The following is a 24,625-nucleotide window of genomic DNA, read 5'->3' as shown; positions in this document are numbered from 1 at the left end:
CGCTCCGCGTGCTCCTGTAGCGCGACCAGCTGGTCTGGAGATGTGCCTGCGCTGCTCCGCCTCTCTGCCTGACAGCGCTGTGAAATGAGTCCGATCGTTGACTTTATGTCTTCAGGTAACTTCTATTTCCGAAATGTTACCGTATTATCCTAAAATAATTACAAAGCCTTCTGGACATAGTGCTAAAATATACTGTATCTATTTTTTTGTCATTTCAGTTGGCATTATTTTGTCTTACACTGTTATCATTTTGAACCACTGTCTCCTTACTTGAGATCCCTTTCTTAAGATTAAATAAATAAATTATATATATATATAAATATATAAAAATATATATATATATATATATATATATATATAAATATATAAATATATATAAATATATAAATATATATAATACAATGCAAGTTTTGTTGTTTTTTTACAATGCGAGTCACCCAGGTCCCTTATGTAAACAGGCCTCAAGCAAATACTGCCATCACATCAGCTATAAGCACACCACTGGCTAATAGGGCTGGACAATGTAGCAAAAATATGAGTTAAAAAAAAATATAAGTTTTCACTATGTGGTGTATATCACTATTCATATATTAATATTTTTTTGTTTCTCTAACATGGAGAGACTAAAGCACCAGTAGTTAAACTACATGCATGTGAAAGTTTGGGCACCCTTGCTTTGTATTTTGTTTTTTGTTAGTAGTAGTAGTAGTAGTAAACACAATCTGTAGCTAATCAAACATAAAACACAATATGTCCCCCCTCCAAATATATTTCAGTATTTAGCGGTTTTTATTTATCCATTCACTTGTGCAATATTGCCAAAGCCACTAGCAGCCCACATCCATCCACCCTGTGTGCTTCACAGTTGCTTCACAAGGTGTTCCCTTTTCACTCCAGACGTACCATGCTGATTGCAACCACAATCTGAGCTCCAGTTTGACGTCATCAGTCCACAGCACTTGTTTCCTAAACTCATCCGGCTTGTCCAGATGTTCTGTAGCATACTTCTACCGTTGGATGTTATGAGAAGGTCAGAGTTAAGGTTTGCTTCTTAACTATGTACAAGAATAGTTAAGCTGTTTGTACAAGCAACACTGATGGTGCGCACCCTCTTCACGCAGTTAAAAACTGACTGCAGGATCTTGGCATGCATATGTGAGTTGGATTTGCCTTTCTTACCAGCATACAGTTTGTCAAAAGAAAAAACAATCAGGGTGTCCACAATTATGCATTTGCCACATTGAGGATTTACATTTTTGGGATTTTCTGGTATGTTATGAGAGCCAACACATTAGAATTGCATTAAGACTTGCTGAAATTGTTGTGTTTTAGAGTTACCTTCAGACCCAGTGTTTTAAGCTTTTGCATACAACTATATGATTGTAACTGGTTTTGTGGAGTAAGCAAGGAAGCAAGAAAATCTTGTCAACGTAAGTTCACTGACAGAGGCTTCTGCTCGATATCATGCATCAGGGATATGTAACTGTAAGGGGAAAAGGTTTGTACCCCTTTGTACTTACTATATTGTAGAATAGCATAACAGTTGCACACACATGCAGACCAACAAGCAAACATCAAAATGATACACAAGTCAAATGAACAGTTCTGAAACTCTCCTTTCATTTATTGTAAAGCTTATTGCTCTAGGTTATAAAAATAGCCCATTGTCTCTAGCTCACAGTAACTTACTTTGTTCATGATATCTTGAGATCTTTATACAAAATAAATACAGCAATCAAAGTCAATCTTGACGTCCATTCACTATAGCGCTCGCTGGTAACTGTTAAGTGACACAAAAGCCCACTACTCGTTCTGTGATGGTCAGAAGTAGTGATACAACCTACAATCATGTTGTTCTTTTTTTGTTTGTTTGTTTGTTTGTTTGTTTGTTTCCTTCGGTTGAACGCTGACCTCGTCCCATATAGGTAAGCATCTGTCCCATAGCCACGTTGCAGGTACACTAGTAAAAAGTAGTGTTAGAAACGTAATGTACAGAAATGCAGCACTGCAGGTTCAAGGTCAGCTTTTTAGTAAGGTGTGACGAGCAGCAGTAAGAACAGTGGTACATGTCCTCTTCTCCACAGACTCTGCTAAGGCCTTGTAAACAAGTCTCAGATGCTCCCTGAGCTGCTCGATCTGCTGTTCTGCCTTCTCTTTCGCCATGCTGAAGTCTGTCTGCAGTTCCTGGTGTCTCTCTGTTGCAAGCTTTTGACCCTGAATAGAAGAGGGAAAAAAAACACCCACACAAACAAAATGCGGCTGAAACATTGAATGCATTTCAAATGACTTCTTATTATGCTTGCAGATCTGATATCTCCAGTATAGTAGCTTGTGCTACTAGCTCGTCATGCTCACCATTAGGGAAGTGTCAAGTTCAGTTTTTAAAGTGCTGATTTCCTGTTTTAGATATTCAACTTCAGACTCTTTTACCCGCAGCATAATCTGAAATCAGACACACAAAAGCATAAAACATGCACCCCGGGCTCCTGGAAAAGCTCATAATCACACTGTTAAAGCAGCATTATGTGAGGCTTGGGTTAAATCTCAATCTGCGTTCTCGTCTGTAGCCAAGTGCAGTCCAAATGCCCGCCATGTTATCAAGGACACATCAGGATGTGACTTGTGTGGACTTGGCACAGCCAAGCATTGCAATTGCAAAAATACCGTACAGCGTCCTTCCTTCCTCGGGAGTTTGTACTTTCTAAGTCAGTAGTACCACAAGTGCACCAGTCTGAACTTGGTATGTCTAGCCACTGAAGGACTAGCTCTACACATGCTTTTCTGGACAAGCTGAGAGATACAGAACCGGTATCTGAAGTGAAAGAAGCACATGGACTGACACTGTAGACTAATATTAGAAGATTTTCTTCTTTACCAGAGGTACAGTTAGCAGCGTGCCAAGCCCGGAGTGGGAAAGACAGAGCCGCAAATCTCTGAGGTTTATCAAAATATATATATATATATATATGTTATTTTAAGGTAAAAATGCTACATAATGTTACTTTGAGTAAATGTACAAACTTCTGCTGTCAAAACTGCTGTTTATCTATGCCTCTAGAAAGGCACGATCACAACGACGTGGTGACTCTCAAGAAGTGCACTAACCTCAAGTTCATATCGTTGCCTGCCGTCAACCAGCTCACTGCTGCCATCGTTTGCTTTCACAGACAATCTGATGATTTCCTCAGCAAGGTGATTATACAGCTCCTGTACAATGGGCACACATGAGGTTTTAGGATTTAAACACAATGGATTAGACCAAGGCGTCTGTGGATGTGGATGCAGGTTTTCCAGGTTTTCATGCCAACCAAGCAGAAGCACACATTTCTCACCCCTGGCCTTGAAGGCACACCTGCTGATTTAACAAATTAGCTCATTAACAAGCCCCTGCAGAATTGCAGGGGATGTGTTAAAGCAAGGAGTCCACTAAAATGTGCAGGGCAGGGTGCCTCCAAAACCTGGGTTGAGAAAAATCCACTTTATGTAACCACTCAGTTGTTTAAAGCCCAAGGCAAACTGATTACTGATTAAGTGAAACGGCTTGGATTCTTTGCTTAGTTTGTTCAAAACCAGGATTTTCTGTCTCAAAATATTTGGCCAATAGATATTGTCATATCTTATAGCTGCACACCTAACCTGATTCAGGGCAGGTTCCGTTTGAGATTTCAGCTCATAAACACCTACTGGGCCAATCTAGGCTGGGTCTCTAATTGAGGAGGACCCCCTTCTTTCCTTCTGAGGTCACATTTGTGGTGTTAATCATGTGACAAATACTGTATATTGATTTTGTTGGAGGAAATGAATCATACTTTAGGAGAATAAGATTATTTGTGCTCCAATAAGCACTAATATGAATATATATATATATATATATATATATATATATATATATATATATATATATATATATATATATATTTTTTTTTTTTTTTTTTTTTTTTTTTTTTTTGAACCTCACACTTTTATTTGCACATACTTATTTGCAAGCCTGGACCTCAAAAACGAATTAAAAAGAAAATTAAGAGTGATTACAGCAATTAAAAAAAACTAAATGTTTCATGGTAATTTTTAGTCCTCAGAATTTATGTTTTTCCAATTTAAAAAAAATGGACATTAGAGAGTAAAAAAGCACAAATCCAGGCAAAACAGCAGTAAATATAAAGCAGAGAGAGAAACTGCCATTGTCTTGATTAGTTCTACAGCATATAAAAACAGTATGACCCACACATAAAGAATTAATATCCTTGAAATTACATTCTGAACAACACATTCACACTGTGTATTTTGTGTTGAGAGCCATAATAGTTCATTATTTCATAAGACTGAATGGGATGTTTGCCAGTGTTCTGTAAAGCTTGTCCAGGTTCACAACAGTAGGTGAAAAACAATGACCTATCCGTGATCTGCCCACAAATGCAGTTACCTGGTTGCTGGTACCAAGTGCTAGATTCTGGTGTTGACAATGCTGTAGAGCCTTTCTCTCTGCCTCCAGAGCTTGGGTCAAGTGGACACTCTCCAAACACTTCTGTGAGTACTGCTTGGACAGTGCATCCAGCTCCCTCTGAACTGATTCCAGCTCCTCACTAAAGTTCACACACACACACACACACACACACACACACACACACACACACACACACACACACACACACACACACAAAGTGTGATGGACCACAGAAGTCGTGTTGTCATATGTAGTTGGTTTTGTACTCATATAAGGAACTCTGGGCCTAAGCAGAATTTCTGAACATTTAATACTAATACATGCAAGCTAGCGCTGCAATCACTGCTGCGTCTAAACTGACATTATCAGACTGACTACCTCTAATAAGCTTTGTAAAACAAAGTCAGTTAAGTGTTCTAGCAGTATTATAGTACATATTAAGTAGCTGGTGCCCCCCCATGTCACTCAGTTTGTGAGGACGGCCTGCTCTAGGCTGATTTACACATGTGCTATGTTCCTTGTATGCCTTAATAATGGAATTAACTGAGCTCCAGAGGATTTTTGTATCCACCCCCATTGTATCCAAACTCTTCAATAAACTTGAAACACATTCACTGCACTCAGTTGATCTCCATTTCAGTAACTGTGAGAATACTAGCAAGTGCCTGGACCTCTGTTAAATAAGGTTAATCACTTTAAAGGAGGTGAATATTTATGCAATTTCACTGCATTCTACACTATAAATTCTTATTTAATTGGCATTACTTATAAATTGGCTTTTTGAAAGTGAAAACTTTCTATAACCATGATTTCATTTACAAAATCAATAATAATAATAATAATAAGGGAATAACATCCAAAGGTGTGAATACAGGCACTAGAACAGAGCTTTAGTGTAGTAGAAAACTACTTATTACAATGCAAGTTTAATGCACAGGAGAGTTAGCATGCCTGTATCATGGATGTAGCAAAATGAATATTTTGACTTGTTAAAGACTTCATAATTTAGAGGATCCAGTGGCATTGAAAACAAGGACACTGCACAAAACACATTTCAGGTTTGTAACACTGGTTTATAAGTGGACGCAATAAACCCATTCAGAAATCCAGCTAAACCCCAGAGGCCCTAATGATGACACATCATTACTTATTACTATACTTATTATCACATATAGTGATCTGTACATAATCTATCTTACCTATACACTTCAGTGACTCACTTCAGTCTCTGATCTTTGTGAGCCCTTACCTGTGATTTTTCAGTATCTCAGCAATACTCGTGTCACCACTGCTCTTCTCCCAATTTGCCTTCTGCAACACTCTCTCCATCTCCGAGCTATGGGCTCTCTTCATGGCTTCAATCACTGTGGAGGGTCAGATCAGGAATTACACACCACAAATTTCCATAAATTAAATAAATAAATAAATAAATAAAAACCACCCCCAAACAAATAAAGAAACACCAGTGAGAGTAGCAGCCGCCTCCTCAGCTAGAAGTCTTTCATTCTCTTCCTGTAAGCGCTCCTGGTCTTGCTGATGCTTGAGGAGAAGGTCTTCTGTAAACTTCTGATGAGACTCCTTCAACAAGGTGAAGCCCTGTTCATATGCAGCCTGAAGAAAAACAGCACATCAAGAGACTATGTTGCTATGAGCTGGGCCAACTGTGAAACCGTGATAACAGGATTAAAGATTAGAGATCAGATCTGAATTGTGTTCATGCCAAGCTGTGCATTGAAGACATTTTAAAAATTGAGGGAAAAAAAAAAAAAAAGTTACATTATGATTACATTAAAACTGCACTACTGATACACCTCTGATCTTAATTAAACCAGTATTAATGATAAACACTAGGAATCTGGCTGCATCATAACAAATAAAAGTGGGAGGGGCCTCAAATGACCAGGCCTTCTTTTATATATATATATATATATATATATATATATATATATATATATATATATATATATATATATATATATATATACACAAAGCACTAGGAACATGAATATTATGTATAGTGAGATATGGTCCTCTAACTAAATAAGCCCAAAAACGTCCAACCCCTACAATTAAGGCGTTTCATATATATGGTATATAATTAGAGCTCATTACAGTGAAGTGAAGGTGGCCATTTCTAAAACAGGAAACGGGTCATAAGGTTAGTTGGGTGCATTCATTCTGAAAGAGACTCACCCTTATTCATCAAAGTTCTACACGTTGTACGTTTGCTGTGTCTGTCTAGATCAAATTTACATCAGGTTGGAGCGCATGTTAATTTTTTAGCACCAATGTTTGTTTAACTGCAAACCAAGAGTTTTCCATGCGTTTTAAATCAAAATTATCAGCCATAGCAAAGATGGAAAACAATGGTACAGATAACACTGCACAGCACACAGCAATCTCTGCACCAAAGTAAACATAAGAAGTACGTATTTATAAGTGCACGCTGATAAAAAAACAAGAGATGAGGCTATTTATATTGTATTTGTTTGTTTAGACGTAATAATAAATATATTGCGGAATATAGTTCATTGCACTTGTTATTTTGTTTTACCATTGTCATTTTAACACTATAAAGCTATTTAAGAGCAGGGCAGTAGGCAGAGCTGTGCTGTATATACCTCAAATGATACACTGGATTTCCAAATGTTTGCGGACACACCTTCTAATAAATGCATTCAGCTACTTTAAGTTGTGCCCACTGCTGACACAGCTTGTCTAGTCCAAGGAGAGAAGTGCTGCCAATAGAACAGGGCTCTCTGGAGCAGATAAACATGAACCTATTGGCACCATGCCTAATGCCAGAGGTGTGGGCTAGAGAGGCACAAAGCCCCCCAGTGCAACCATGTTCTTTAGAACGATGGTGCTCCGTAATCTAGAAAAAAAGCCTTGCATGGACAGTAGAGACAGCTACAGTGATTTTTGGAAGAACCAATAATCTAGCAGGTGTCCCAATATTTAGGTCCTTTTAGAGCAGGGGTGGGCAACTCCGGTCCAAGAGGGCCATATTCCTGCACAGTTTTGTACTTCTTCAGCTCAAGCAGACCTGAATCAACTCACCTGTTAATTATCAGGTTTAGTCAGTCTGTTAGAGATGGGGAAGCAGCAGACTAGTTTCCCACCCTGAGTATGTGTTCAAATGAACAAGCACACGGCGCCCTCTGCTGGTCAGACCTTAAATAGCGTTATAGTGTTATAATTTCCACTAAAAATAAAAATACATATCTATCTATATTATCTATATTAAATACAAGTAATACTGTGATTGTATAGTGGGATTAATTTCTTAGATCTGTGCTGCTTTGTATTTTATTGGTAGAATAAAGCACAGTGCAATGGGTCTTTAAATTAGCATTAGTTTCTATCAATGTGCCCACAAAAATAAATTCTTGCTCTTTATGTCTGGAATTCATGGAGGTTTGAGAAAAAAAAAAAAAAACAATCAGATTCAGTACAGAGTCATTGTACAGTTACGGTAACAATGAATATTAAATATCAGTGGGATTCACATGATATCGTTTTACACATTTTAAATCAGTGTTGACTGCATGCAACTTTGATGATAAGGGCTTTTTTCTTATATATTTTAAACCACAGAATTCAAATAATTAGCACAACTACTATTTCCACCTTGAGGCTGGCCTTGTCCTCGTCATGCTGCCGCTGTAGAGAAGCGAGCGTCATTGCACCATTGGACAACAGGTGCTCCAGTTCCTTTATACGACATCTCAAGGAGGAAGCAGTTTCTGTCTCATTCTCCTCACTGACCTCACTTTTCTCATGGGCAACCATGTTGTTCGGATACAGGGCTCCCTCACGAAGGGCAGCTTGTATTTCAACATCTTTTATGTTGCTATAGAATAGCTTGGCGACGGGCCATGTTCTTTCCTGAAGAGCATTACGATATCCTACCAGACAGGCAATAAAGAGGTCCATGGCTGCGCTGACAAAAGGATGCAGATGGAAGTCGTCTGTCTGATTCCAGACATCACAGTGTCTTTCACTATTGATGGACGACTCTAGTTTTGATGCTTCGTGGTTTAGCAGAGTCAGTCTCGTCTCCACGAGTTGTTTTAAACCTCTCCATATCTGACCATTACCTAGCCGCTCGTCAGTAAGTACTGTCTTTATATTTTGCTGGTCCTTCTCCATACCATTATAAAGGCCAGTAATGTCAAAGTTGGGGCTACTGCTACCCGTGGAAATGCTAAGGGCCAAGAGGTCCATTGTAATCTCTTCCAGTTTCTTCTTGGCACACTGTAGCAGAGAGCCAGCTCCCTCAGTCCCTTGAGTACCTTGAGACAGATGGTCTTTCAAGGCGTTCAGAAAGCTTTCCCAAATGTTCTTCTCCAACTGTAGACTCTGTACCACAGTACAGTTCACCTGTGTATTCTCATGTTCTAAAGCAGAAACCTGCTCCTCATTCTCAGCTAGAGGTTTGATGACCTCTAGTAACATGTTGAGCTCACTGGACCTCAGCTGGACGCTTTCCTCAACCACATGTTGAATTCCTTCTCTTGATCTCCGGCCATCCTGGACCTGTCGCCTGTTCACATGCATCAACCTTGTCCATTGGGATGACGTATCAGGTTCTCGCTGCAACTTTTCGACGTTCCCCTCAGCCTCCGTTACCCTCAGGCTGTTTACAAGCTCCGATTCTCTGAGCGGTGCATTCTGGTTCTGGAGTTTCCTGCAGGTCTGCTCCGAGAGACTTAGCTGGCTTTCCAGTTCAGACACTTTGCTCTCCAGCACCTGCACACACTGGCAAAGTCTGTTCATTTCATCTGGGCATGAAACTTTGCCTATCTTTTCATCACTGTCCTTGGTCAAGAAGCCCAAGCTTTGGAGCGTGGCTTCCCTCAACTGCAGAGTTGCATGTGTGTCTTTCAGATTCTCCTCCATCTCTGCCAGCTGGTTCTGTGCCTCCTGGAGTGCCCTACAGTTCCTAGCTAATTCCATCTCAAGACGCTCGACTACAGACGCCAGGTCTGGCTGGCAGCCATTTGGTTGATGTAAGAGTTCTGCCTTAAGCCGGTCTATCTCCCTGTTTGCCTCAGCAAGCTGGTTCAGTAGTTCTTGATTATGCCGGTCCAAGGCCTCATGTTGCCTGGCTAGGAACTCGTCTTCCTGAGAGAATCGCTCCACCATGGTTGGATCTGAACCAACATTTTTCCTCAGCGGCAGTACAGCTCTTTCACTGAACCCATCGACCTTAGCCCTGCTATGCTCATCCTCCCAGTCTCTGCTTGCCTCACACCAATCATGTGATCCAAGGCTGGAATTGTTCATCGTTTCACAACACAACACATTGCATACAGTCTTCAGTTCAGGTTCGGTTAAGAACTCAGAGTTTATCTGGGGCAAAGGACAGAGGTTCAGCCGATTCTTGATACGCTGTCTTCTCAGATTCTCCAGTTGAAGAAGTTGTTTGGTTTCTTGATATTTGTCAGTCAGAGTTAACACAGGGTTTGGCTTATTTGGACCAGTCTGCTGAGCTTTACATGGTATTCCAGTATCACGTGTTGGCTCCTGCTTTTAAAAGGGAATGAAAGTATTGGTCAGATGCATTTCAAAACGTAGTACTTCAGCTTATTTTCTACAGAAGTCTATAAGATCATCATCATCATCTTTTTTTTAGGTCACAATAATTAAGGAAAAGTTCATGATTTCCAAAACATTAGGCTACATTACAGGTTCTATTGATACCATACACCCCCCCCCCCCCACACACACACACACGTAAATATTAAAAACGTACTTTTATGTGTAGCTGAACTGTGTTTCGGGGTCACTCGCTCTGTATTTCAAATATCCTTTAAATGGTGCAGCAGATCCTGCTCCCTCTAATTGGCTGAGCTAATTCTAACTGCACAATGTTACCTACCCACCTACCCACCCTTTTGATGAAGAACACTTTTTCATGCGCAGTATTGCACCGTTGTGCTTGTTGGGATGCATTGTGAATAGCGTTGTGCAATGTCTATCATTTTAGTCTTCATTTAAAGGATTAGACTGGTTTATTAACTGCATAAATTATAACAGGTATAAAAACTAAACTTTCACTTCCTGTACAAAGACTATGTCCTCATAGGATGATTAAGTAAGAATCATGATACATAATCATAAGAATAAGTATCATATTGCAGAGAAGCAGAAATGTTATGTCCCCATATGAGGACACAGGGTCTCAAGAGGTTACAGTTTACTGAGTAATTGTTTACTACTTTTAGTGTAAAAAATGTTACTACTAATTAGTGTTTTAATACTTTTAGTGTATGAGTACTTCTTCTTCTTCTTAATTTCATTTGTGAAATCGTGTATCTAAAAGTGCAATATTGGCACTCCTGGAACGTCTCTCAGCCAATCACATTGTAGGTATTCAAAATTATTCCACGTGGACCTGTTCTGGACTTGAACGAACCAGAAGACAATATTAAATGGTAGCTTTCCTCATCCACCAGTTTCTATTTTCTGCATAATTAAATGGTTGAGATGTTGTGTTAATCAGATTGGTCTGGTATGAAATTCTCTATTCCAGAGAAACCTCCAGAGTCAGAATGTCTACAGAGAGTGATTGGAGACATCTACAATTTTTGTTGACTGTAAATCACAGAAAGTTATTACATGCTTAAGACACTGTTTCACAGAATGATCACTAAAGGGCTACAGTGCATATAAAAACATCACAAATACCAAAATATTGATGGTGGAGAAAAAAAAAAAAAAAAAAAGATTGGAATTTCCTTTAACCTAACAATAAGGAAACCTGAGCGCAGTACAGACTTACCTGCCAGATCCAGTCAGTGTTGTCTTCTCGTTCCAGGGACTGGTTCCCATCAGCCAACTTTGTTAACTGGACAGTCAGTTGCTCCACCTGACAATATTCAGAACGCATATACATGCACAATTACCAAACTTAAACGTACCAAATCTAAACTCCTCACTGCGTACACTGCTGCTGTATTTATCGATGATCAGTACACTGAAAAAACGAATAATATTACTTATGAGAGTGTTGTAAGACTTAGAATAGAATAGTTTTATCCAGAAAAGCGGTCTTATTTTATCGGCAGACCATTTTGCTTGTTTCAAAATTTCAACATTTTATAAGTATTTTTGCGTGTTTGTGTCGTAAATGCTTAACTGCAAATATAACAAGACAATTTCACTAAACAGAACTGAATCTAAAAGGACCCCAACCTCCACAGTAGCACTTTCTCCTTTACCTTTCTCTGATAGTGTTCTAATATCTTCTCCAGCTCTGCAGAGCTCTTGCTCTGGCACTCCGGATACAAAGGCACCTTCCTTCCATCTCGGATGGCTGTCCTCTCCACCTGCAGCCAACATTCCTCAATCTCGCTTATCCTCTGCTGCTGCTGCTGCTGCTGCTGAGCCTGGCTGCTCTTCTCCTCATCCTCCCCAGGATATGCTGAAGAACCCATCACAAACGCATACCTCTGTCTGCGCTCTTCTCTTCCCCTTCTCCTGCTCCTGCTCTCTTGCTCCTCCTGCTCCTTTTCAGTCTGGAGATGCAGCCACTCTTGTTCTCTGCTTTCTTTCTGGGCCATCATGTGCAGGCCCTGACTGAACTCATCCCAGTCCAACGTTTCAGAACCTCGTCCATGTCTTCTGTTGTGGTTGGGCCGCTGTTCTGGACAGCAGCGGGAGTCCTGAGTGACGTCGGGGCCAAACTGGGCTTTCACTTGGAGAAGGTGATTATCTGCAAGGCTGTCATAGTTCACAGCTGAAGTGCACTGAACTCAGATTCACCACCTGTTCATTCATGCATTCATTCTGGTGCAGTTGTTTTATGACTGATGAGCAAATACCTGGTAACATCTGGCGCATTATGGCTCTGCATGTTCTTTGTGAGAGCCTGGATCCAGTTTTGTCGTATCCCAGCAGTCACAGCAGCCAATGTGTAAACCAGTTTAGGAGTCTAGACAGATGAATCATAATAATTAGGATCTACTATATACACACATACACACTTCCTCCATCAATATGAAGAGGTAGATAGAAACTGTTTGGCTTACATGAAGCTGAAAGCCATAGTTCCTCTGAACTAGGTGCTCGGTCACTTTGCGACAGGTTGTCAGGTCAATCTCCCCAACCAGTTCGGAGGCCTTTCAAAGCAAAACGTTATTTAGAGCTTTCTGAAACTGTTAAGGGAATGCAGTGAGTGAGTGTGATGTGATTGTACGCAAGGTCAGTGAACCTGCCTCCTCTGCTCCAGAGTCTAGGTAGAAACGCAGGCTTTGAGCAGACAGAACAAACCAGTACTTCCTCCACTGTCAAAAGACAAAAGAGAAATCACTCAACACAGTGATAAAAACATGTGCTCACAGAATTGTCAGCTTTGTTTTTTAAATCAGAAAGTATTTCAGCTATTTACTGAAAGCTAGCAAAGGCATAACCTCGTTCTCCTTTCCAGTTTTGATATTGCAACCGCAAGTATTTGGCAAAAACCAACAGCATAAAAAAGTCCCCTTCCAAAATGAACAAACTTTAAATTGAGATATTTTTAACTGTAGCTTTTTAACGCTGATAAGAATCTAAAAGCAGGCTATGATGCTCAAGCCACTCAAATACTGTACTGCCCCACAGATATCAATCAACATTAATACGCCAGTTCTTCCATACAGTCAGGTCCAGAAGTATCTGGACAGCTCTACACTTTTTGGAATTTTGCCTCTGTTCACCACTTCAATCAATCTGAAATCAATCAACCAAAATGTTATTACAATACAGAAATTATGAATGAACAGGCTATGGTCATGAAACTACTTATCAGTCAACTGTCCCGTAACTTTTGAGCCGCTGAAAATGGAGGGACTAAATGGCAAAAAAAATAATAATAATAATAAATAATGTCAGTAATTCCTTCAAACACATGTTGAATGCTTCATTTTAAACAAACTTTGTCAAACTGTGTCACTGTCCAAACACTTATTGTTAGTGTTTGTGTTATTGTACTACACCGTAAAATGACAGAAAATCAAGAAAGGCAGCTATATCTGTCAATATTAATACTAAAATATCAATAATTAAATACTTTATGGCATCACGGCTAGATTTATGCAACACCAATCAGTAACACAAATTTTGAGCATTTTCTAATTTACCAAAATAACAATGATTCAAGTTCCATGCTAAATTCAAACGTCAGAGTTCAAACAGACATCTATTTAAACTGGTCTTAAATCAATACTGAAATTCTTCAAATAAGATAAATTCCTAAAAATCTCAAAGTGAGACATTAAAAGTGCAAAAAAAAAGGACAGAAACAAATCATATGTGTATGCTTGTGTGGTTACACTGCAAATTTTCTTCTTTCATAATGGAAGGCTTCACATTTTCTCAAGCTTGCTGAGTAATGTAATGTTCTAAAGTCTAGTCTGTTGGAAAATCCCTGAAATAAGGATTACAACAATATAATAAGAATTTATTTTAAAAATCAAATGTTCTGGAATGTTTTAGAAAGACTATGAAGCTAAACATCTGTCCAATTAAACTCTTACAGTAAGCTGCCTTAAAGTGGAGGGCTTCAAACTCTTCAGTCCTCTGAAAAAGGGTTTCTTACTTATTTTAAAACATCCAAGTACAATAATAGTTCTTAGTGTTTCTAAAAGCAAGCTGATTTATCCACACAGAATCTAGTCTTGCCTGTTAATCTTAAAGCAAAAATTGCTAAACACTAAAACTTTTTCCTTTTTTTTCCTGTCATGTCAAAAGCTGCCATGTGTGTGAACTGTTAGACTGGGACTTTTAAACACTACTGTGTCTTACAAACATGTAAAAGTAGGCATTATGGTCCACAAGTGAGGACAAAAAGGCACCCAAGTCATCTGATCCCAAGGGGAATCCCACATAAACCCATTTTCCTCCCCACAATAAGGCATCTGACTTTGCCCCACTGCATCTCATTGACGACACCAGCACAGACAAATAAAACCCTGGAGTACAGATAGTCTGCACAAACTGTCCCAATCGAGTGCAGACTACGCAGGTCACTGGCAGGTCAGGAAACCAACAGGGAACCGTTCCTCACACAAAAGATACATATTCTTTGTCGTTCTACAGAGCAAGATGCGAGTTTGGACTTGTGTCTCGAGGGGCTACATTAGAGCCGGCCCCACGTGAGCAGAAGCCTTTTCTTCAGTTACAGAAAGGAAGATTCTCAAAATACTGCTAGGACTCTCGGATCATCGCGGCTGGCACTGCTCAGAGGATTCCAGTTTAGCATGTGCTCACCTGCTCTTGGTCGTCTAGAGTGAGCAGCCATCCTTTTTTGAAGTTCAAAAGGTCTGGCTGTGGAGAATTAATAATGATGTAAGTGTTGACATCTTGACATTACATAAACACACATTTGCAGTAAACAAGCTTGATCTTTAATTAAGTTACTTCAGCACTTCAAGTCCAGCACGGAGTAACAGGGTTATTTGCTCGCCTACCGTCGTGGTGGAATCCGAGGCCCTCCCATCCAGTGACCTCGCTCTTCTCCGAGAACGAAGGCTGCTCTGGGGAGCTTCTAAAAAGCCTGCAGAGATCTCCTAAACCACAAAAGGAACAAAACATAAGTACACTTATTTTCATGTGTTATTATTTAACAGCTGCAGAAAAGATATCATGGAAGCTGGTGGGCTAAAAGCATGGTTCTCTGGAGACAATAAGGTTTGTCTACAGAGAAGCGTATTGAAATCCCACTTTTCCACATGGATTTCACATCTCGCAAACCAAAGGATATCCGATGCCCATCCCAGATCTCAAGGCTTTCCAACATGTGGTCCAAAAAAAAAAAAAGATTTAAAGCTGCTCTCTACTACGTCAGGAAACACTGAATCACTGCATGACTGATACTGGCCTCATGTCATTTCCCAGTGAAAATGTACCTCTTACAATAGAATTTCCCAGCTGATCAAGGACTAGTTTGAGAACAGTGTGAGACTCATGTCAAGTAATTTTCAATTTGGTGATTTTAGACCATTTCAGTTCCAAGGAAGCTCCCTTGGAACTAGGGAGCTTCAACAGAACCACAGAGCTAGGGTGGAGACTGGGGGACCTCCCTCCTCTAAACATATGGCTAATCCACTTCTACAGCCATAGTTACGCAACAGTTTTAGCTCCATGTGATATTCATCTGGGTCTCCTTATTCCATAGGCATATCAAGATCAGTTCAGTAAAAGAAATCAGACATCAAGCAAGTAACATTTGGGGTTTAGGTGTTGTTGTGTAATCAGATTTTTAGGAAATTCCTTTTTACAAAATCTATTAAAAAATAATATAATAATAATAATTGAGCCGAAAGCTCAGAACTGACCATACGAAAATCATTAGCAGTGGAAGGGTCACAAACGAAGGAGTCTACACTCTTAAAAATAAAAGGTGCTACAAATGGTTCTTTGAGTGATGCCATAGAAGAACCACTTTCGGTTCCATAAACAACCATGTTTGTCATAGAGAAGACCCAAAAAACTCTAAATTGATAAAGAACCTTTACATCAATTTTAAGATCACATCTCTGTTACAAAAATGGTTCTTTATTAAACCAAATGTGGTTCTTCTATAACATATTTGCAAAACAACATTTTGTACCACCTTTATTTTTTAAGAGTATAGAGGTATGATTCTCACCTTGGTGCAAGAGGTCCCAGGTTCAGATCCTGGATGAGCCCCCACATTTGTCACAACTGGCTGAAGTAAAAGGGGCACACACAGTGCTCTGACCTTTTATTTTAAATGTATTTATTTCTTATTAAATTGCAAACATCTCGGGAGAAACAGGTTTTGACCCAAAAGAAGTCAGAAAAAAAAAACTAAAGCACAAATACCCCAAAAGAAAACAGGCCCAAAAACAACCTTAAAAGCAATAGAACAAAAGAAGCCTACCACAAGCACACCACACAGGTGTAAAGAGTGCTCCTGATTTGGCCTTCAGCCCCACCAGACATTGCATAGGCTCATCACAGCAACAGAGGAATAAAGACAGATGCGACACAGTTCTGATACTAATAGGTTCAATAAATAGAGAAGTACTCATTTTATATTTTAGCATTAATATTAAACGCATAGTTTAACTATAAATTGAATACACAGAAATGGCCCCTTACCCCAAAGGTGACAGTCGATCAGTCTATCAAGACATATTTGGTATCAATAATGATATTTGGTATCTGTGCTTCTAAACAGAGGTGGGAAGTCACAAAGTTGAAGTATTTTGCTACTTTCTTGAGCATAAGTACTTGAGTATTTCTGTCACTTACTACTTTTTATTTTGCCTGTCTACATTTCACAAGGAAAAACTGTACCTTTAGAGAGTAGGCTCATTACTTTAAAATTTAAGGAGTTTCAGTTAGTGTAAAAAACAAACTGAGCTGAGCTTCAGCTGTGTTATCAGATTTAAAACAGAACGATCACTGTGAAACTATTCAACTTTTAAAATGTAATAAACCTCTAACTGACACACTAACACAGCCCTAACCCGCCACCCACCACCGTTCTGCTGGATCATAAAGTTTAACAAAACAGCTAAATGTGTTCTTCAGCCTCTACCTTCATGTAGCCCAGATTACTTTCACTATCCGTCTGTTTTGATCCAAAGTCAAATTAGCAGAGGTACGCATCAGATACCAGGAGCTGATAAGTTCATAAATCTGGTCAGTTTCACCAGTTCAATAGATAAATCAGTTGGTCCTGTGAGGTGGGAATGCTGGGGGTTTTAGTGGTCTGAGAAACGGGGCAAAAGGAGTGGAGGGGTTGTCGATTTCATTTACATTTACATTTAAGGCATTTAGCAGACGCTCTTATCCAGAGCGACTTACAAAAGTGCTTTGCCATTTACCCAAGAATAACCTCAGCTAGTTAGAATAGACTAATAGTTCAAAGATACCTCTAAGCTTTAGACTCTAAACACAAGTCAATAAGGTGACCACTCTGCTATTCGTTGTATTCTCTGAAGAGGTGGGTCTTCAGTCTGCATTTGAAGACAGCGAGCGTTGGACTCTGCCATTCGGACACCCAGGGGAAGCTCGTTCCACCACTTTGGTGCAGGACTGAAAAAAGCCTGGACGCTTGTCTTCAGTGGATTTTGAGGGATGGCGGGTCGAGCCGAGCCGAGCCGTACTTGAAGCTCGAAGGGCTCTAGGTGCGGAGCGGCTTTTGACCATTGCCATCAAGTACGGAGGAGCTGGTCTGTTCTTGGCTTTGTAGGCCAGCGTCAGGGTTTTGAATCTGATGTGGGAAGCAGCTACAGGAAGCCAGTGAAGAGAACGCAGCAGTGGAGTGACATGACTGAATTTAGGAGCGTTGAAGACGACCCGTGCCACTGCAGGGGCCTGATAGTGCGCAAAGGGAGACCAGCCAGAAGAGAGTTGCAGTAGTAAAGTCTTGAAGTGACGAGAGACTGAACGAGCACCTGGGCGGCCTCTCTAGAGAGGAAGGGTCGAATTTCAGATAGGTGGTGTGAGTTTTTATCTTGTTACATGTGTTACATGTGCACCGATTGCCGATTTGCCTCTAGCAAATTGCCGCTAGCAATCTCCATAAACCTGGCATTAGTTGACTAAATAATTCAGTACATTTTTAAAGACCCAAGTAAGTCACACCCCAGTGATGTAATTCTAAACAACATAGATCTAAATGAATGGCTCTATGCATTTTGAGCAGGTTGAGAGGCCTTTTAGCCATGCATTTACAGAGAGGAGATTGGAGATTGTTTGTTAGCAAGAACAGCCTAGCCTCACCCATTGTAAACTAGAGAGTCTTTATTTGCAGAATAATTCCAATAATACTATTCGTATTAAGCTTAATGAGGAGGTTTATCTTCTAGGAGGTTTTCTATAGTCCTCGAGATCATAGCAGAGGACTGTTGTTTTTTTTTTTCAAGGAGTAAGCAAGGACTTGCCACAGATTTAATGACCAGGGTTAAACAGGAAACACATAGGAGCGCTCACACGCACAGCTCAACAAACTGTTGAGTGAATTACATCCTACTCCCACACAACAAACGCTGAAAAACACACACATTGAAGTATCGGGATAGCCCGAGGGCAGATGACTCATTCATTCACACATGCTAGTCTAATTGAGGGTCTGTTTGTACGTCTGACGCTATGACTCGGCAGTATTACACCAGCTCCCTGCCATCACCTCACGTCACTAATGAAGAAGTGACATTTCTTCCCTTACCAACACCTGGTCTTCTGAGTCAGGGTTAAACAAGCCCCAGGGGAAAAACTTCCCCAAACAGCTGTGCAACGGTCGTAGCACTGGAAACAAAAATGACTCAGTGTAGAGAGACTGCACAGGTGATGATCCCATGGAATAACTGATCAGATTTTTATAAAGTGTCTCAGAGACGTCATTTGACCTTGGCCAATCTAGGACAGCAACGTCAAGGACATGCCGAGCCAGAAAACTTTAGACATTTAAACTGCTACTGTTTAGATGCTTAGCATCTGTAGCCTAGCATTAGCCACCTGGCTATACTTTCCATTCCACCTTAAAAAAAGAATGAAGAATTTCACTTACATTCTGACACTTGTGCAGCATTTATAACTGCTGCCCTATTTAAGGTGGATTGAAAATTTTCAACAAGGAGGCAAATAAGACACTTACGTTTACTTATTTATGGTTCTATGAAACTCATTTCATTGTTAATTTAGTTACTTATTTGAATCTAATTCAGTTTTAATAACTATTTCTTTTTATTTGACATGTCTTGCCTTCCATATCTGTACAAATAAGTGTTAACTTTTTCCTGTAATACATCATTTTTAAAGAATTAGGACTACAAGAGTGGCTTCCTTAGTACAGTTTCCCCTTGTCTTATAAACTGCTCAAGCTTGAGTCATGCAAGTAGCATGTTCTCTCGAACTGCTAATTAGTTGTGTCTGGTCTGCCTTGCAACCCACTCTCCACCAACAGCTTGTTACCATTACATTACGTTTGCCCACCTCATTAGCCTGGACATGAAGAAACTCAGAAACAAATACAAATTACAAATATAAAAGGTACTTATGCACATAGTAGTATACATATTTAATTATTTATGTCTTTCCTAAATCTATTTATTTTAATATTTTTTCCATTTACAATAATGTGCCCCAACATTTTTATTTAACTTCATGGTCCGATGCAGCTCATTTATTCACTGAATTCATTTCTTTATTTTTATTAATTATTTTTGTTATTGGTATGCATTGTTTGGCATGTCTTGTGATGCCTTTTTTTTTTATACCAACCACAAGTGATTATTATTTTGTACATTTTGTGTTATATTTTTGATTGTTTGTATATTGGCATCAACATTGACAGACGTGTACATAAGAAATCCCATGCTGCATCCTTAACTGCAATACTATTATGTTGTCTGTGCTGAGCAGCCCTACCCATGTGTCAACGAGGCAGGTGGACAGTGGGACAGTACCTTGTTGTAACTTGGGGTGGTGCACGTTTGGCTTCTGCTTCTGCCACGCCTCCTGCAGCACTGACACATTTTACCCATAGACAAATAGTCACCCCCAATCCTGCTGAGAGAGAGCGAGAGAGCGAGAGCAAGAGAGCAAGAGCGAGAGAGAGAGAGAGAGAGAGAGAGAGAGAGAAAGAGGGAGTAAGAGCAAGAGCAGACAGAATAAAAAAACATTAGAGACCTGCACTCTCCCTTCCACCGGCTTCCCTTATCTAAACCCCAGAAAGAGGGTTTTTGAAAACCGTGGTCTTCTGCGCTCAATAAAAAAAAACATGTGCCAATTAAAAAAAGTTGACATGTACAGAGAAAACATGTCCGTCACACAGGATTTACGAGTGACGCCCCCTCCATATGCACACACGCAGCAGGATGTGCTGAAAATGGAGGTCATAGACGCATGACCCATTTTTCTTAGGAATGTCTTCTGCAAGAATGCCAACGCCGAGAAACATGTACTGTAAGTGTTAAAACACGTTACAGTAAATGTGAGGTCTTATGCATAGGATTAACTTACCGGTGGAAAAATGGCAAGTATGCAAAATCCAGGCAAGGAAAGAGCAAGAAAGACTAATTGAGTGACTGATCTCTTACACAAGCCAGACAATACTTAAACTGTGCCAGTCATAACTTCAAGCTTTTCAAGCATTTTAAAGATTGACCGTGATCAATCCTGCTAGTGCTTTCTTTATATACTGCTTCTACATGCACCGCAATGTAGATCTACAACGGTCACTCACCTAAAATATTTCTGTTACGCTTTTCAAATGCTAGTTACTGTAATACAGTGTTCAGAGTACTGTAGCATGCGAAAGTTAGCGCACCCTTGATCAAAACAGTTGTTAATGTGAGTAGTAAAGCAAGTAAAAGATGACCTGATTCCCAAAAGGCATAACAATTGAGTATATGAAACATCTACAATATCTGAAGCAATTAAATGTCTTTTATAGTTTCAAAATAACCCCCAAAAAAACAACAACAACAACAACAACAACAAAAAAAAACACAACACCAGTTTTGACAGTGTTTAAGTCGGGGGACTGTAAACCTAAGGAAAAGATATTTAGCTTCTTCTTGAAGATCCAGTGTGGATTTTAAAGGTGTGTTTAGGATCAACAACCTGCTGTAGAAGCCATCGTCTTAACAACTGCTCCTCTTTTTTTTTTTTTTTTTTTTGGTACAGATACTGTGATGAATGCTTACACAATTGCTGGCTTGGTTCTTCTTTCAACCACTGGCTGCAATATGACTGCAGGTTTTTCATTCAGTCCCATTGCCACAGGTGTATAAAATCAAGCCCTTAGCCACGCAGTCTGCCTTTACAATTATTAGTGAAGGAATGGGTGGTTTTAAAGAGCTCACTGAATTCCAGCATGGTACTGTAATAGGATGCCACTTAGTAAAAATTTCTTCCCGTCTAGATATTCCACAATCGACTGTGAGGAGTACGATTAAAAAGTGGAAGTGTTTAGCAATCACAGCAAATCAGACCACGTAAAGTGACACAGTGCTGAGGTAAATTTCATATTCTTGCCTATGAATTTCGAATGGGAGGTCATTAAAGCTCCGGATGTAATGGTTTAGATCTGCCCTTCAAGCAACCCTACAAGCAGTTGTCTTGGAAACCTTTTCCAGTCTTCCAGACCTCCACATTTTCCTTTGTTGTTACTTGTTCAGGTTGTGTTTAGGGCTTAGCGATATGGTTAAAATGCTATAGCACGACAAGTAAAGACATTTTCACAAAACACAATTTGTATTGTTATATTTGTGATGCAAACCAAATTCACTAGTAACTGCAGATTTTAAAAAACATCCATCCAAATTAGGGCTGCACAAATAGATAATTTCAGCATTGATTGATCTATTTTATTGGGTTTATTGTGTGTGTGTGTGTGTGTGTATGTATATATATATATATATATATATATATATATATATATATATATATAGCAATGTCAGGTTTTTTTAGTAGTCCATTTAATTAAACTGGACTAAAAGCATATTGTGTGTCTCAATAACAAAATCTATTATGATACTGTAAAATATCGACATATTGCTCACCTCTAGCTGTGCTGCACTGTCTGTATTGTACTTGTTTGGGTATTATGTATGTCTATGTAAGCGTTTGTCTATGTATGTGCTTTTTTTTTTTGCTTTTTTTACACAGAATTTCATCACTTTAGGTTGTTGTTTTAAGAACTGGCCAGGGGCTACAAATGAAAATTAGCCTTTAGGACAAACTGTGGCTCATTTACCTTAAATCTTCTGTTGATCAATGAGGGCTGCGTCGTCTTTGCTAACTTTCTATGGCTTTCTCCTGCTTTATGGGCATCAATTATTGTCATTTTCAGAGTGCTAGGCAGCTACTTAAAGGGGCCCATGGCTGCTGACTGTAGGGATAAGGTTTCAACAGTTAAGAGAATTTATAAAGCATCATAAAACACCTTTGTAGTGCATTAGCTATTGCTTCTGGACACAGTGAGGTTTACCAGATCATTCCCAGATCACTGTGCATTCTTATTAATTATTGCAATATTTGTCTTTATTTGTCCTTCAATGATTCACTAGTAACTGCGTTCCTCCTAGGGATATCTTACTCAGTTATTCTGCCCCCCTAAAAAGCTGAAAGTCTGATCAGGCATGGTTTTTTTTGTGTTGTGTGTGTGTGACGCAGGCCTCACACTTTACAGGCTGTTGGGGATTGGACTGGGAGAGTTTCTGTAAGCTAAATTGGAAGGCAGCTTGCCCGCTAATGGTGGGGGGAAAGGCCTTTGATCTAGCCCTCCGCATAGGCTGTGGCGCGAGTAAAACTTTTTACTACATCGAAGCCATCTGCTGTCCCTCGCTGCAAATTGTTTGCACATTGGGACTATCCTTAACCAAACACACACACATACATGCAGGAAAAAGAACACACACACACACACACACACACACACACACACACACACACACACACACACACACACACACACACACAAATTAACATGCACAGCAAAGAGTGGAGCTGTTTGAGATTCCTCAAATCATTCATGCTTGATTGTATTACCTGCTCTTGATGAAGCAAGAATCCTCATGGTCACATTCTTCACAGCGCTGATAAGTTGGTCGGCCTCCCTCCATGGCTTGTGCTGACAGAAAGTTCTCACCGGGGCTAATAGCATTGCTCTCTGTATCCTCATCCAGCTCCCAGTCAACTGAGCTGATGGAGCTGCTGAGAGTGGAGTTAGTGAGAGGAGGGTTGTGGTCTGAAGGGAAAGGGTCACGCTCTGTACCCCATGGCTCAGGACTGGGGCAGAACAAACTGAGCTGTGGGGTCAAACGGGAGCCCTTCTCAGTGTCCATGCTGCATCTCTGATGGCAGAAGTCATACTGCTTCACCCTTCCTATATATATATATATATAGAGAGAGAGAGAGATGGAGAATGGTTTGTTCCTCAGGACACTGTAACAGTTAAATGTAGTGGATCAGTCAAAAAATGGTTGGCTTCCAAAGTCCCCATCCTCAGCCTTTCTGCACTGGAGCTACGAGTACTGGTCTCACTTTGTCATAAACACATGAGCAAGTCTATCTGAGATACCTAAACCATTCAAAGCAGTCTGAGGCTAGTGTGTGATGGGGTTGGCATGCAGTTTGCACAGTGATCAATATGCTTCCATCTAATTTGGAATTTCATTTGTAAAGTAATATTTACGAGACAACACAGCAGTGAGCATGCAGTACTCGTAAGGGGAACAGTACAAGTGTTACCACAAAGTGTATGCATACTAATAGCAAAACAACAGCAGCCTAGTATATCTAATATATCCAAATCACACATCACACTGTTCAGCCCATTGTGTCACTTAATTTAGACTATCTGGCACCAAATTATTTAAGCAAAGTGCTTCTGCGGTCTGAAATCTGACACAAACCTCATTTGGTTAATTTATTTTAAATATAGCTAGATTTTGAAGGATGGATTTATTTTAGTCAAAAGAGACTAGACAACATTACTCAGCACAAATATGTGCATACCTCTGCTGTTGTTTATTTGTTATCCATCTAAATGGAAGTTGCTAGAAGCAACTTGCGACTGACTTTGCTTTTAACGAGTTAAGTGAACCAGAGCAGTTGAAGAAGTAGCTTATGTGCCGTTCTCGATAATAAGGCATCACCCCCTAAGGCTGTTGCTGCGTTTCTTTGATGAGGAGCCTTGCTTGAACAGTCTGCACAGGAAAATCGTCTTCTAGACCTAAATCACATCCTGTCTGGTTTTCTAGGGGACTGGCTTGGGGTTAAAAGCACCATCTAAGCACATAATGTCCAATATGACCTTTGAATCAGATTTGTTTTTCAGGACAAGTTGATGAAGACGAAATGAGACAATGAAGCCATTCACAGTAACATGCAGGACTACGCTGTTTCCTGTCATGCGGCGTGTTGATTGGATGGTGGAAAAAGGGGAGAAGGACACAAATTATGTTCTACGTCACCTTATACAGGCAACATGATGATATTTTATTGTATTGTGCTAAATTTTGTTCTGGTGACAAACAATATGCTTTTCTAACCATATCGAGGAAATTGTCAGGGTTTAAAGAACCCTGATCAACTGAAAGTTTTATTTCAGACAGTGTAAAAAGGGCTGTTAAAAGGGCACATTTGGAGATAAAAACGGCAGTACTAAGTACAGGAGAGTATTTGAATAGTAGTTTCTGAGAATCTTTGGCT

General features: G+C 39.8%; 1 protein-coding gene across 4 annotated transcripts; it reads right to left on the bottom strand.

Annotated features, from left to right (window-relative positions):
* Positions 1–1,598: 1,598 nt before the first annotated feature.
* LOC140574300 (uncharacterized) lies at positions 1,599–23,316 on the bottom strand. Of its 4 annotated transcripts, none has more exons than XM_072694083.1 (16): positions 22,961–23,316; positions 19,873–19,975; positions 14,899–14,997; positions 14,699–14,755; positions 12,667–12,735; positions 12,481–12,570; positions 12,274–12,383; positions 11,671–12,172; positions 11,232–11,318; positions 8,075–9,976; positions 5,908–6,055; positions 5,694–5,808; positions 4,424–4,583; positions 3,106–3,207; positions 2,356–2,442; positions 1,599–2,214 (listed from the first exon to the last, which is right to left on the bottom strand). In XM_072694083.1, exons 1-16 carry the CDS (start codon positions 23,254–23,256, stop codon positions 2,020–2,022), a joined length of 4,122 nt encoding a protein of 1,373 aa, XP_072550184.1. In that variant the 5' UTR covers positions 23,257–23,316; the 3' UTR covers positions 1,599–2,019. The 4 variants fall into 4 exon arrangements, with proteins under 4 accessions (XP_072550184.1, XP_072550185.1, XP_072550186.1 ...); XM_072694084.1 differs by having other exon boundaries at positions 8,075–9,973; XM_072694085.1 differs by having other exon boundaries at positions 19,873–19,972.
* Positions 23,317–24,625: the final 1,309 nt, after the last annotated feature.

Source organism: Salminus brasiliensis, chromosome 12 (genome assembly GCF_030463535.1).
Source record: "Salminus brasiliensis chromosome 12, fSalBra1.hap2, whole genome shotgun sequence".
Lineage (NCBI taxonomy): Eukaryota > Metazoa > Chordata > Actinopteri > Characiformes > Bryconidae > Salminus > Salminus brasiliensis.
Note: the sequence above shows the minus strand (reverse complement) of the source record. Positions and strands in the feature narration are given on the sequence as shown.

Excerpts from the sequence above, each read along its gene's own strand:
- LOC140574300 (XM_072694083.1), bottom strand. The coding sequence starts at position 23,256 with ATGGACACTGAGAAGGGCTCCCGTTTGACCCCACAGCTCAGTTTGTTC. Across the intron at positions 14,756-14,898 it reads CCTCGGATTCCACCACGACG|CCAGACCTTTTGAACTTCAA; the intron begins GTAGGCGAGCAA and ends AATTCTCCACAG. Across the intron at positions 12,384-12,480 it reads ACTATGGCTTTCAGCTTCAT|ACTCCTAAACTGGTTTACAC; the intron begins GTAAGCCAAACA and ends TCATCTGTCTAG.